Source organism: Spermophilus citellus (genome assembly GCF_964194105.1).
Source record: "Spermophilus citellus genome assembly, chromosome: 9".
Classification (NCBI taxonomy): domain Eukaryota; kingdom Metazoa; phylum Chordata; class Mammalia; order Rodentia; family Sciuridae; genus Spermophilus; species Spermophilus citellus.
In genome coordinates, this window is record NC_138191.1 from 106,589,949 (window position 1) to 106,603,413 (window position 13,465).

General features: G+C 50.1%; 2 protein-coding genes across 3 annotated transcripts; one reads left to right on the forward strand and one right to left on the reverse strand.

Annotated features, from left to right (window-relative positions):
* Positions 1–344: 344 nt before the first annotated feature.
* ELOVL1 (ELOVL fatty acid elongase 1) lies at positions 345–5,357 on the forward strand. 2 transcript variants are annotated; one of them, XM_081306899.1, is made up of 8 exons: positions 345–727; positions 3,217–3,274; positions 3,458–3,648; positions 3,814–3,894; positions 4,020–4,076; positions 4,160–4,265; positions 4,349–4,485; positions 4,612–5,357. In XM_081306899.1, the coding sequence occupies exons 2-8, from the start codon at positions 3,229–3,231 to the stop codon at positions 4,831–4,833; spliced, it is 840 nt and encodes a 279-aa protein (XP_081163025.1). In that variant the 5' UTR covers positions 345–727; positions 3,217–3,228; the 3' UTR covers positions 4,834–5,357. The 2 variants fall into 2 exon arrangements, with proteins under 2 accessions (XP_081163025.1, XP_081163026.1); XM_081306900.1 differs by lacking the exon at positions 345–727 and adding an exon at positions 2,413–2,565.
* A 102-nt stretch (positions 5,358–5,459) lies between these two features.
* Positions 5,460–10,355, reverse strand: CDC20 (cell division cycle 20). Its single transcript, XM_081306898.1, has 11 exons — positions 9,597–10,355; positions 9,210–9,442; positions 8,950–9,098; positions 8,767–8,863; positions 8,492–8,620; positions 8,197–8,393; positions 7,986–8,080; positions 7,617–7,845; positions 7,331–7,456; positions 6,015–6,132; positions 5,460–5,700 (listed from the first exon to the last, which is right to left on the reverse strand). Exons 1-11 carry the CDS (start codon positions 9,725–9,727, stop codon positions 5,522–5,524), a joined length of 1,683 nt encoding a protein of 560 aa, XP_081163024.1. The 5' UTR covers positions 9,728–10,355; the 3' UTR covers positions 5,460–5,521.
* Between the last annotated feature and the right edge of the window lie 3,110 nt (positions 10,356–13,465).

Genomic DNA, 13,465 nt, shown 5'->3' on the forward strand with positions numbered 1-13,465 from the left:
TTCCTTTTTCCCCTTTCACCACCTTGAAGGCCAGTTTAGCCAGTGATTCACAATTCTTGCCCGGGGCCACTTGTATTCTCCCACCTCCATTCCAGGAAATCCTCTTGGCGGCTCCTAATGCTAGGATTCATCCAAGTTTATAGGATCGGTGAGAAGGCATCGGTAGCCAGTTGCTCCCTCCCGCTAAGCCCTCCCAGCCACCCCAATAAACCCCTAGCCCGCCTGGCCAGCCGGGCCCCCTTCGAGAACAGGGCTGAATCCTAGAACTTCCTCCCAGAGTCCTAGCAGGGCCTGCCCTCAGACGGCGGGTGTTTGTTGGTGGACTGGTCAGAGGGCCGAGGATGGGACCCGTCGGGTGCTGGACGTCAGAAGAAGCAGGGTGCTCTCAAGGTGGACCAGGCCGCAGGCACCAGCCGCGGCGGGCTGGGAGATGCGATGCGAGGGAAGGGGTGGGGAGCCGGGCTGGGTGTGCTTCCTGCCCCGGGATCTGGCGGCCCGCCTCTGCCCCCGCCCCTGCGGCCCAGCCGGCGCTGGACGGCCCCTCCTGCCTGGGCTGGTCGCCCAATCAGCAGGCGCCCCCCGCCCGGTCCGCCCCCTCCCCCTCTGGTGACAGAAAGTCGGCCCAGCAGATGAGGAAGTGGCAGGCAGGATAGCCCTGGGGACTGCTCTCTGGCCCTGCTCCCCCCACCCCCCGAGTACTCCACCGCTGTCCGCCTGGCCCCCACTGGTGAGTCTGGACCTTCCACAGCTCCCCACGTGCCGGCGCCCCCTGCCTGGCAGGCCCGGCTAGCCTTGCCCTGCCCTGCCCTGCCCAGGGTATGGGCGAGGCTGTTCCTGGGGCGAGTGGGTGGGAGGTCCCAGCTCCTGGGGCCGGGCTTCACCAGCTCCCTCCCTCCCCCCCCCCCCCCGGCCCCCCCCCGGCCCCCCCCCCGTTTGCTCACACCTAGGCCTTTCTCCACCACCTTTTGGTCTTGGCCCTCTCCCTCCCCTCCTCTCTTCCCTTCCCCTTCCCCTTCCTTTGCCGTATCCTTTTCCCTTCCATCCATCTTAAGGGAAGGAAGGAAGGAACCAGCTAAGCTCCCCTGTGAGGGACACACCCAGATTTTCCTCAAGCTTGTGGAGAGATCCTTCCCAGAGGCCTGGAGTCCCTCCTGACCTCCAGGGTGCCTGTTCGAGTGCGTTGGGGTGAACTTGAGGCTGGTGGTTGAGGGAGATAAGGAGCTCGCATGTGCCAGAGAGGAGCTGTGTGAGAGCACACGCCTAAGGCTTAGGCCCTGCCACAGCATAGGCCACCAACAGAGTCACTGTGCATGAAGAAATGAGGAGTGTCGCCAGCCAAAACATCCGTGTATGAGGGAGGTGCATGTCTGCGTATGGTGAGAGTGGTCAGATGTTCTCTCACCTCCTAGTAGCTCAGCCATGTGTGAGTAACTTCAGCGCCTGAGCCTGAGCCTGAGCCAGAGCCAGTGAGCATATGCTTTTGCACACAGTGCCCTGGGGCTGCAGGGTGGTATGTGAGTGCCAGTACCAGTGCAGTCTGGAGCAGGCGTGAGAGTGCATGTCATAGTCCACGGAGGCCTGTTGGGGTGGTGTGTGAGGCAGGGCATTTGTGGCCAGTAGGAGGTGTGTAGGTCGTGTGGATGTGTGCTAGTCCTTGGAGCTGGGCGCATGTTGTAAGAGTGTGTATGTAGAAGGCAGGGCTTGGAGACTGACCATGGTGGGTGTGCAGAAGGGTGGGATGACCTGCAGGTTTGGAGAATCCCTGTGAGATTTGTGTGTGAGAGGGGCTCACGCAGCCTCTGTTGGATATCAGAATGTGTATGTCTTCACGGAGCACTGTACAAGTTGTCCTCTGGATGGAGGAAACTGGGAGCACCTGCTGCCCTGGCTTTTGAGAGATTGCCTGGTCCCTCTGGGACAGTCTTATAGAGTCCCAGACTCTCCTGGGTCTAGACAGAAGTTTTTGTGTCCCTATGAGCCCTCCCCCGACATTCCTTTGGCCTTTGAGGGGGAGGGGGCCTAGCCCATTGGGATCCCTCCCAGAGGGAGGGGAAGATTCCTGAGACCTCCTCCACTCCCCACCTCCTCACATGCCACTGGCTTCCTTGCCCCTCCCTGGAAAGGAAAGGTTCTTGTACCCATTCTGAAGTAGGACAAACTGAGAATTCATGGCTTTTTTGGGAGAGGATGCTGGGTGTGGATTTTTAGCAATCCTTGGGCCAAGGCTGGGACCAGGGCCAGGAGAAGTTTCTGGAGAACCTAGGACCTTAGCTTATTTAGCTGGTCCAGAGTGGTGGGTGGTGAGTTTGGGGCTTTACTTGACTTTCCCAATCCTGGTGGTTCCTGCTCCCCTAGGCACTGACCTGTGGCCTGGATCCACCCGAAATCCCATGCCCAATACAGCGGGGGCGGGCAGAGGGCGGGGCTGCTGCCAGATCTAGTCAGACAGGTGGAGCCACTGGGGCAGGAGTCTCACAAGAGCCAGGCTGCCAGAGAGGAAGGGCTCTGCAAGAGAAGAGAGCCCAGCAAGCCTACAAGGAGAGGGGAGGAGAAGAGAGGCTAGAGGTGAGAGCCCTGGAAGGCAGAGGGGAGACCTAGGGAGAGGAAGAACCACAGACCAGTGAGGTTCTGGAAGGGACTGGGGAGGTGAGAATCTTGGCAGGGGAGAGGAGGGACCCTGGGGAGATGAGAGATCCAGAAGGGACTGGACTGGAGGGGAGGATAGATTGAAAGGGAGAATCCCTGGAGAGAAGAATTTCCTCTTATAGCTGGGGAAGTGAGAGACTTTGACAAAGAAGGGTGAAGAGGTTCACTGGTTCACTGGTTCACTGGAGTTGAACTCTCTGTTGGTGAGAAGGGAGGGCTCCAGAAAGGGACCTGGAGGAGGGAAGGAGGGAAGGCCAGGAAGTAAAACTGTCTGAAGAGGCACCGAGAGGAGAGTAAGGTCTGGAGAGGAGAGGACTAGTGGAATAGCTCTCCCCCAGGCAGGCAGGATGTGTGGGAGCAGATGCCCTCACCAAACTGCCTCCTCTTCCCTCAGACCCCAACAATTCCTTTTACTGTGATTCTGTCCTTTTCTCAATGAGGCATCAGAATTGTTCTGTGTCTTTAGCCTGTTGTCTGGTTCTGTGTCTTATCTTCGTGGGTCAGGTGTGGGATGGGGATACAGACAGGATGTGTGCCTGTCTGACGTCCATCCTCCATCCCTCCCTACAGTCCCTAGCCAGGATGGAGGCTATTGTGAACTTGTACCACGAGATGATGAAGTGTGCAGGTGAGATGCTATCCAGCAGCCCTTCCCTCCCTTCTTTCCAGGGATCCTGGGATTTAGGGCTTTGTCTTAATGGAGAGTCCCTATGAATCCCTTGACCCTTTGTGACCTGACCTGAAAGGTATAGATCTGGTGAGGTTCCTTTGAACCCGTGACCCTTTCTGACTCCTTGACATTCATTCACAGATCCCCGGGTCCAGGGTTACCCTCTGATGGAGTCCCCCCTGCTAATGACCTCCATCCTCTTGACATACGTGTACTTTGTCCTCTCACTTGGACCTCGCATCATGGCCAACCGGAAGCCCTTTCAACTCCGAGGTTTCATGATTGCCTACAACTTCTCATTGGTGGCACTCTCCCTCTACATTGTCTATGAGGTGGGCCTGGATGTCTAGGCTTTAATTCCTGCCAGCAGGATAAGGGGTGGGCCAGAGGAGCAGAGCATCTCTCCTTTCCAGAGATTCAGATTCATTTCTTCAGCTAGAGATGGGAGGGATTGCTGGGAGAGGGAACTCTGGTGGTCTAATTCACACTCTTCATAGTTCCTGATGTCTGGCTGGCTGAGTACCTACACCTGGCGCTGTGATCCTGTGGATTATTCCAACAGCCCTGAGGCTATTAGGGTAAGTAAACAGGGGCTGGGATTAGGTCTTAATCAATGACTTGAGCCCATGGCCTAGTCTAGAGAGGCTCTTGAAACAGTAGGGGGTGGGGGGATCCTAAGGCTGCCTTGATTGACTTTTTGCAGATGGTTCGAGTGGCCTGGCTCTTCTTATTCTCCAAGTTCATTGAGCTAATAGACACGGTAAGTAGTTATGAGATCTATGAACTGGGGAGGTGGGGAAGAAAAGCCCCTGGCTCTGAACACCTCCCTGAACTCTTTTTCAGGTGATCTTTATTCTCCGGAAGAAAGATGGGCAGGTGACCTTCTTGCATGTTTTTCATCACTCAGTGCTTCCCTGGAGCTGGTGGTGGGGGGTAAAGATTGCCCCAGGTAAGTATTCAAGACCATTGGAGGAGTGAGCACTGGGAACCAGAAGCTCAACTCTCCTAACCCTGTTTTACTCTCTCCCACAGGTGGAATGGGGTCTTTCCATGCCATGGTAAACTCCTCTGTGCATGTTATCATGTACCTATACTACGGATTATCTGCCCTTGGCCCTGTGGCTCAACCTTACCTTTGGTGGAAAAAACACATGACAGCCATTCAGCTGGTAAGGGGTCTGCTGGCCTATAACCATCTCAACATTCCTAGTCTAGATCCTACCTTTTTGTGTAACCTATCTCACCTTTGACCCTATCCCTCCAGTCCTTACTTAACCCATGCCTTTCTGTCCTAGATCCAGTTTGTCCTGGTCTCGCTGCACATCTCCCAGTACTACTTCTTGCCCAGCTGCAACTACCAGTACCCAGTCATTATCCACCTCATCTGGATGTATGGCACCATCTTCTTCATTCTGTTCTCCAATTTCTGGTATCACTCTTATACCAAAGGCAAGCGCCTGCCCCGTGCACCTCAGCAAAATGGAGTTCCCAGTATTGCCAAGGTCAAGGCTAACTGAGAAGTGTGGCCTAGATAGATGCCCACCTAAGTGCCTCAGGACTGCACCTTGGGCAGCATCCTTCAGTGTCCTCCCCACCTACACCTGTGACCAGGGCTCAGGAGGTCAGGACTGAACAGGGGACTGGCCCTGCCCCCTGCCCACAGCTGGTCTACAAGGGCCACTGCTTCCATTCCTCACACTTCTGGCGGACAGCTCCAGGGATGTGGCCTCATTGCCCTCTGGCATTTCAGAGTTGGGGGCTGAAAGGGCTGGACATTTACTTCCCCCTCTCTGCTTTAAACTTGGGAGAGGAACACTCAGGGCTGGCCCCCACCAGGGTCTTGTGGCCTTTTTCCTCACACTGAAGAGGTCAGCAATAATCTGTCACTATGGACCCAGGCTCCCTCCCTCCACCCCACACTGAAGCAGGAGCTTCTGGGCCAAAGGTCAGGGTATGTGGGGTGGGGGGGATGCTGGGAATGTAGCCTGGAGGCTACTTACTCACTTGTGTCTTAATTAAAGTGACAGAGGAAACCACCAAGGCTTTGTGTGTACATGTGAGTGGAACTACAAACAGGAGGTTTCTCACAGGAGAGAGGAGCCCCTGGGAAGGCTACTGGGACCTAGGTCTTACAAGGAAAATAAAGGAAGACATGACTTTATTAGAAAAATAAAAAAAAAACTGAGGTGATGGGTTGGTCTGTCATTAACGGATGCCTTGATGGATGAGGCTGCTTTTAGCTGCACTGGCCTTCTCCCGTTCCCGTCGTCGTGCAGGGTCCAACTCAAAGCAGCGCCACAGCCGCAGGGTCTCATCTGCTGCTGCTGATGCCACTGTGGCCCCATCTGGGCTCATGGTCAGACTCAGGACCCGTGCTGTGTGACCTAGGGCAAATTAAGAGTAATTTATGTGAACACTGACATATACATAGTCCTCTAATTTTGACAGCCCCCTTGAAATGTGTAGTACACCATAAGATTAATTAAGATATACAATTCAGTGGTTTTCAGTGTATTCAAAGTTGTGCAACCATTGTAACTATTTAATCTCAAAATATTTTCATCATTCCCATTACCTTCTCCCCTAGGCCCCAATAATCTGTTTTGTCTCTGCATTTACTTGATCTGGATGTTTCATATACATGGAGTCATACAATATGTGGCTTTTTGTCTCTGCCTTATTTCATTTTGCCACCTACCTTTGAGCTCAGCCACTTTGGCCATGGTTGGGTATTTCCAAATAACCAGCTGATTCTGGGCAAAGCCATGGCCTGAGATAAGCTCCTTATAGTGGGGAGACCAGAGGATAGAGCACACCTGAGGAGAGAAGCTGGTGTAGGTATGAAATACAGCTAAGGATACTCAAATCAGAACTGAGTCCATTCTAACATAAGGCACCCTGCTAGGTACTACAAACTCACTTGAATGGTCATAGTCCTTAAAAAGCCCTTTTAGAGACAATTTTCCATTTTATAGATAATCAGAAAGAAGTTTGATAAATTGCATGCAAGTTGTTAGGTGACAGAGCCAGAATCTGAACTTAAGCCATCTGGCTCTAGAGTCCATTTCTAGAGTAAAGGCTACATGTTGGGGGAATGAAAGGAGAGGAAGCCAGAGTGGCTGCAAGGAGGCCTACCCTCAAGACCTCAAATATCCTAATGGATTTGGATTGTATGCTGTAGGTGATGGGAAGCCAGTATAGGTTTAAGGAGGATAGTAGAGACCACTCAGATCAGAGAGCAAAAGGACAGATTGGAGGAGATGAAGAATGTTTAGAGGTAGGCATGGTGGTACACAGCTGAATTTCAGCTATTCAGGAAGCTGAGGCAGGAGGATCACAAATTCAAGGTCAGCCTCCACTACTCAGTGGGACCCTGTCTCAAAATAGAAAAGAACTGGGCAGGCCTGGAGTTGTAGCTCAGTGGTAGAGGCACTTGCCTGGTATGTGTGGTGCCCTTAGCACCACATATAAATAAATAAAAGATCCACTGACAACTAAAAAATAAAATTATAAAAAAGGGTTGGGCGCCTAGTTCAGTGGTAAAGCTCTTTTGGATTCAATCCCTTGTATGGTAAAAAAAAAAAAAATGCTTGGAGATCAGTGAGGAAACCTTATTGTGCCTTTCCTGGAAAGGATGAGGCGAAGTGGAGAGGACAGATGTGAATGATATTCTAAGGTAAAACTGATAAGATTCTGGTGAGGATAAAAAATTCTAGTATACCTCTCAGACTTCTGAGCACGTTCTGTCATTCTGAAGCAATATAAGAGGAAGAGGAGGAAGAACACATTTCAGGGAGATGGGACATTAAGGAGGTGGGAGTGCCTAGAGGACATAACAGCCAGAGATAAGTCAGACTGTTATCTGACTTACGGAGCTAATGAATAAGTACTAAGTCAGAAGTTTGGAAATCTAAGGTATAGAGTTGGTGAAGACATTGGAGTAGACATGGTTGCCTAGGCGGACCACAGAGAGTAATAATACTTCAGGACAGGCTGGAATACGTAAAAGACTACCTGGGAATGGGCATCTACAGCACTCAGACAGGCTCCAGAGCAGACATTCCAGATGCGAATGTGTCGGTCACTGGTGCCCCCTCCTGTTGCTAGGATATTGGACTGCCAGGGACACCATGCTACAGCCTAGATGGGATAAAGGCAAGGTCAGTGGGTACTAGAGATAAACAAGAGGCTATCAAGGTTATAAGATGAACCCAATCCAATCTCAACCTCCCATCTCCCCTTAATAGTCCCCAGGTTATAGCTCTGGAATTGTAGAGACCTAGCCCAGCCCCTATCTCACCTTAACAGCACCTTGATGCTGGGTGAATGTTTGCAGGGGAACCCAGCCACTCTCTCCTGGAGCACTAGGCCACACGTTGACCAAGTTGTCATTGCCACCACTAGCCAAATGTCGTCCATCTGGGGCCCAACGCAGTCCACACACTTCCTGGCTGTGGCCACTCAGTGTGGCCACATGGTGGTCTGCTACCCGAACATCATGGTGGTGGATGTGGCCAGAGCGTGAGCCACTGAGGGAAGAATTAAGAAATTCAGGTTCTACAGCAGCCCCAGATGCAAGCCAGAGCTGCTTTAGTTTAGAGGTATTCAGTCAGAGGCATGGGGAGGCAGAAATCAGACTGATTTTGCCAGTCTAGCAAAAACCACTGACCTGGACAGGATATAGCTATTCCAACTTAGGGAGCTCACTCGGGCAGAGTGACTAGTCATGTTTCGAAGTCGTTTCTGCTGTTGTACATCCCATAGCTAGAGAGAGAACACCACTAAGATCAGAAATTGAGGTTTGGCAATAAATATCCTCTAGCTAGACAAGTCCCTGGGGTCTGATGTCAATAGAACTGCAGTGTAGGTACCAGTCTCACCTGCACCTCTGCATTGCTGGTGCCTACAGCCAGGTAGTTGCCCTCTTTAATCCAGGCCACAGAGGATACATAGTCTCCAGGCTGCTCCATTTGCAACAACTGCAGGATGTCACCAGAACTTGCACTCCACAAATATACACTGTTGTCCAGTGCCACAGCCAATACATTTCCAGAGCTCCAATCCACAAGGTTTAGGTCTAGCAGAGGTAGAAAGGGAAGAGCATGAAATTCCTTGTTTGCCTGGTCCCCAAGTCCTTTTTTCTCCATTGATGGGCAACAATAAAACTGCACTTACAATAGTCATTTCGGATTTCAGGAGCATCCAGGATCCGATCTGGCAGGGAAGGAATGTAACGGCAGGTCTTCCGGCTGGAGCCAGGAGTGGCCTTCTGGCTATAGAGTACTTTCAGTCTGTTCTGGTAGCCTGTGGCAACGGAGTGGGTCTAGACCATGGGAAAACTGACACCTCCCTTGCCCTCAGCCTTAGGTGAGAAGAGCAAACAGCATCTCCCTCAGTCCCTGGGAGTGGACTGACACCAACCTCCAAGAACCAAGAACTTCAGGTCTTACCTTCTGGGGCATTCTGTGGTTTTCCACTGAGCCGGAGGATCTTGGCTTCTTCCACATCAAAACCGTTCAGGTTCAAAGCCCAGGCTTTCTGATGCTCCTAGCATATAAGAGTGATGGTGAGGCAGGGTGGGATCCAGAGGCCACAGTCAGATCCCATGCCTTGCTCCTCTCTGAGAAACATACCTTTTTGGTGGGCGTCTGGCTGTTTTCAGGCTGGTTCTCCTTGCTCAGGAGGAAGCTAGCCACCTCCATCTGGGAAGCACTGCGATGGGGGATATAGCGGTCACCGCCAGGTTTGCTAGGGGTGGTCTGAACCTTGGAATTAGATTTGCCTGGGACCGGGAAAGAAAAGCCATACAGTCTGTCCAGGTTCCTGGAGGGAACACGAAGCCTTCTCTGGGCCAACCCCTCTCCTTCCTAGTGTCCCGTCGCATGCCACTAACCAGGAGTTCGGCCTGGGGTCCTGCCAGCGCTGTGGGATCGGTTGGCTGCCCGCATGGGCGAGGGGGCCGGCCCCGCTGCTTCTTTGGCTTTGCGCTGCCAGCGCGCGAGGGGTGCATTGGGGATGGGTGCGTCCAGCTGAAGCAGGGAGTGCAGGTCGCTCTCGAACACGAACTGCGCCATGGGAGCGCCCGGAAGGGAAAGGGGTCCTGAGAGTTGGTGCCCACTGTGAGCCCTGGAAGAAGAGGCGACCAGGCTCAGGGAAGGCTTGAGACTCCTTCGTTCCCGGCCGGCTTCACTATCAGGCCGCCCTCGGCTGCAGCCCCTCCCGGCCTAGCAGCTCCCCCACCCCCCGGCGAATCCCTCGGTTCGGCCCAGCAGCCCCTCACCGTGCGTTCCGGAGCAGGTTCCAATCCCGGACCAGCTTCTGCACTACTGAGCAGTACCTCTTAAACTCTCCGCTCCGAGCGCTCATTGGCTCCTTCAAAACCCAACCGTCGCAACCGTTGTTCTCGCCCATTGGCCTCTATGGTATAGAGGGCGGGTCTTCCGGTACAAGACAGGTCTCACGAGAGTGCAGTAAAGGAGCGTGATTTGAATGAAGGGTGGGAGAGAGGTCTGAAGCCGGTGTCCCTGGGAGAAGGAGTCTGAAAGTGGTAGGGGCAGGCGCGGCGCGCGTAGGGCGGGGCCTGCGTTGCTTCCGCGTTCCCGAGTCGCTTCCATTCATTCTTCAGGGTTCCCTCACCCGCAGCGGGGATCGGCCTCGTTCGCTTGAGGGTCAGAGATCCCGAGGAAGTGCTCACGTAACGCCTACCAGTGGATCATATTTATGGTACCTACTCGCAGGACTCGGTGGAATGACCCGAAGCACTTGAGCCCTTCACAGAAGGGAAAGGCGAGCCTGCGGGTGGCCGACAAGCAGGGGTGGGGACACGAAGAAGACCGGAGCTAGTTAGGGTGCTACCCGCTAGCCAGGAACCCTGCTAGGAGGAACACGTGTGTTTGTTTTATTTTGCTTCTCGTTTTACAGACAAGGAAAATGACGCTGAAAGAGAAGTGAATGGAAAATAAGTTTAGACTGCCCTATGGGAGACACTGTTGCTTACTCTCTGGGGCTTTAGAGGTGTCAGGAACAATAGAGATCCTATCTCACCTGTGCTTGTGCACCCTTCTTATGGGCAACACATTCATATTTTATAGATAAGGAAAACAAGGCCCAGGGAAGGAATTTGCCCAAGGTTATTCAAAGAAGTTGGTAGGAATCCAAGTTCAGTTCAATCTAATGCTCTAATGATGACTTTAATGAATTATGTCATTATAATTCACGCTGTCACTCAGAAGTGAAGCAGCAGTAATAGAAATAATGGGCACCATTTATTGACTGTCTGCTAACTACTATGTTAAAACAGTTACATTCATTTTTTTAGTTAAATCCTCGAACCGACAAGGCAAATATTTGCATTTCACAGAAAAAGAAACTGGGTCAGAATGAGGTTAGAAACTTGAGCAAAGGCACACAACCAGTATTAAGTAGTGGAGCCAGGATTCAAAGTATTGAAGTAACTTCTGCAATCCTAACAATATGTTATACTGTTTAGGAACGGCTGACAAGTTAGGTTTTCAATCATTAGCCAGAGATCAACCCTGATGAGAAAAAACTATGGCTGTTAGTCCAAACTTAATATTGTTATCTTCAACTTTGAAGAATTCATTTTTTCTGTTTCCAATTCACTTGGAAAACAAGAGGGTTAATGTCTTAGGGTTATAAGTGGGGAGTTCCTGAACCCCAAAAAACTTAGAAAAGGCAGTCTAGTGTCAGGGTTAAGTGTTAAGCTAAGGAGTTTGGATATTATCTATCAGGTACTGTGAAGCCATTGGGGCTTTCTGTGTAGAGAAGGACCAAACAAAACATATCTGAGGTGGAAAACTGGCCAAAAATTGCAACTTCTGGACTCAGGATAATTAGAGAAGAAGGATGAGAATACAACCTCAGAGAATCTGTACATTTCAAAGTAAAGGCATGAAAGATATTATATGGACATGGATCTCACAGTGGGAGGGCCTGGAATGTGATAGAAAGTGGTCAAACTGAATGATGACAGTAGAGGTCAACTCTGACCATGGAGAAATAAATCACTGGTGACTTTGGAGAGGACATGATCAGAAAAGTGGTGCTGGAGACCTATTTAAAAGGAGTTGTGCAGGGTTCGGTGGCCCATGCCTATAATTCCAGTGGCTTGGAAGGCTGAGGCAGGAGGATTATGAGTTCAAAGCCAGCCTCAGCAAAAGTGAGGCACTAAGGAACTTAGTGAGACCCTGTCTCTAAATAAAATACAAAATAGGGCTGGAGATGTGGCTCAGTGGTTGAGTGCCCCTGGTACCAAAAAAATAAAAATTTAAAAAAGGTTGCAGCCAGGCATGGTGGTGCACACTGCTAATCCCAGTGACTCAGAAAGTGGAGGCAAGAAGATTGCAAGTTGAAGGCCTGCTTCAGCAACTAAGTAAGACCCTGTTTCAAAGTAAATAAATAAATAAATAAACCGGGGTTGGGGTTGTGGCTCAGTGGTAGAGTGCTCACTTAAAGCAGATGAGGCACTGGGTTTGATCCTCAGCATCACATAAAAATAAAGGCATTGTGTCCACCTACAACTAAAATAATAAAATAAAATAAATTTAAAAAATAAAATAAAAACTGGAGATGAAGCTCAGTGGTAAAGCACTCCTGGGTTTAATCCCCAGTATCAAAATAAACAAAAGGGGTTGCAGAAAGAATGGGATAGGGAGAATGTGGTGTGGAGCCTGCAATCATGGGCTACTTCTATAGCCCAGCCTCTGATCTCTGTAAGTTTGCTAGGACTACTGTAACAAATTATAAACTGGGCCACTTAAATGAGAAAAATCTGTCTCACAGTTCTGGGGACTAGAAGTAACAGGTCAAAATGTCAGTAGGTTTAGTTCTTTCTGAGGCTGTGAGGAAGAATCTGTTCTATTCCTCTCCCCTAGCTTCTGGGGTTTCCTGGCAATCTTTTTCCTGGCAATACTTATAGAAGTATTCCCCTGATCTCTGCCTTCATCTCCACTTGGCTTTCTTCCTGTGTTGATTGATCTATGTCCAAATTTCCCTTTGTATAAGAGTACCATTCATATTGGATTAGGGCCTAGGACCTCATCTTAACTAATTTTTTATGCAATAACCCTATTTCCAAATAAGGTCATATTTGAGGTACTTGGGTTAAGACTTCAACATAAGAATTTGGGAAGGGGATACGATTAAACCCATAATATCCCATTAATGGAACCAAAAAAAAAACAACCAAAGGCCAAGAAAACCCACTACTTCAGGCCATATGAATCAGCCTTGCAGAGAATAGGGCAGGGTAGAAAAAGATAGAGTGGATCTGGATAGGGCAAATGGATGACATACAGCATATCCATTACCATAATTCACCCCCCACCCCAAGCCATGTTAAAAGTTCTGACTCTACTCCTAAGGACTCAAGGTGGGGGGAGCATGAGCTTGAGCTGTTTATTCCCCTGGCTTCCTCCTGGCCACATCCCCAGAGATTGACTGCATGACCCTACCAAAGGCCACAACACCTGTCAGGAAGCCCTCTCTCCAGGTCTGGTAACCACTCCCTCTCCTTACTCCTGATGTTTAGGGTTGATGCCAGCTTCCTGATTTTTGTTAGCCTTGGGGATACTGCATTGTTCTTTGATGGTTTTCCCAAATCTTGCCCTCATCTTTTGCCCTTTATTAAACTCTCAACAAATTACCCAGTTTGTACCATTGGTTCCTTCCAAGACCCTTATTTAAAACAGGGGGTATATTTGGAGCTGGCAAACAAACAAAAATCATTTGTTTGAGAATTAGAATGGGTTAGGGGAATCCATAACCTGAGTTGTTTAAGCATATTTATTGCTGCTCATGAATGGCTTAGAACACGAAGGAAGTTAGTATGAGGTTAAGGTAACATTGTCCAGAAAGATTTTATTCATTTATAAAACATTTATTGAAGGCCTAGCATCATGCACCACGTAATATTCTAGGTGCTAGAGGAAAAGGACAAATAAATCATGGTCCTTGCCCTCTGCAAAGAACTCACAATATAGTAGCAGGAGGCAGACATGTAAACAGTTACTTGCATAAAGTATAACAATACTAAAGAAGTCTGGGTTGGATCTAAGAACTTTGAAATTGTCAACATATAGTAAAGTCCATGAGAACACACAGGCTGGAGATTAAGAATGGAGCTGGGGA

Bases quoted from the DNA above. Each gene is read 5' to 3' on its own strand.
- ELOVL1 (XM_081306899.1), top strand. From the start codon at position 3,229: ATGGAGGCTATTGTGAACTTGTACCACGAGATGATGAAGTGTGCAG. The intron at 3,649-3,813 runs GTGGGCCTGGAT...CACTCTTCATAG, and splicing joins CCCTCTACATTGTCTATGAG to TTCCTGATGTCTGGCTGGCT. The intron at 3,895-4,019 runs GTAAGTAAACAG...GACTTTTTGCAG, and splicing joins ACAGCCCTGAGGCTATTAGG to ATGGTTCGAGTGGCCTGGCT.
- CDC20 (XM_081306898.1), bottom strand. From the start codon at position 9,727: ATGGGCGAGAACAACGGTTGCGACGGTTGGGTTTTGAAGGAGCCAATG. The intron at 9,443-9,596 runs GTGAGGGGCTGC...CTCTTCTTCCAG, and splicing joins AACCTGCTCCGGAACGCACG to GGCTCACAGTGGGCACCAAC. The intron at 8,394-8,491 runs GTAAGTGCAGTT...TACCTCTGCTAG, and splicing joins TGAAATCCGAAATGACTATT to ACCTAAACCTTGTGGATTGG.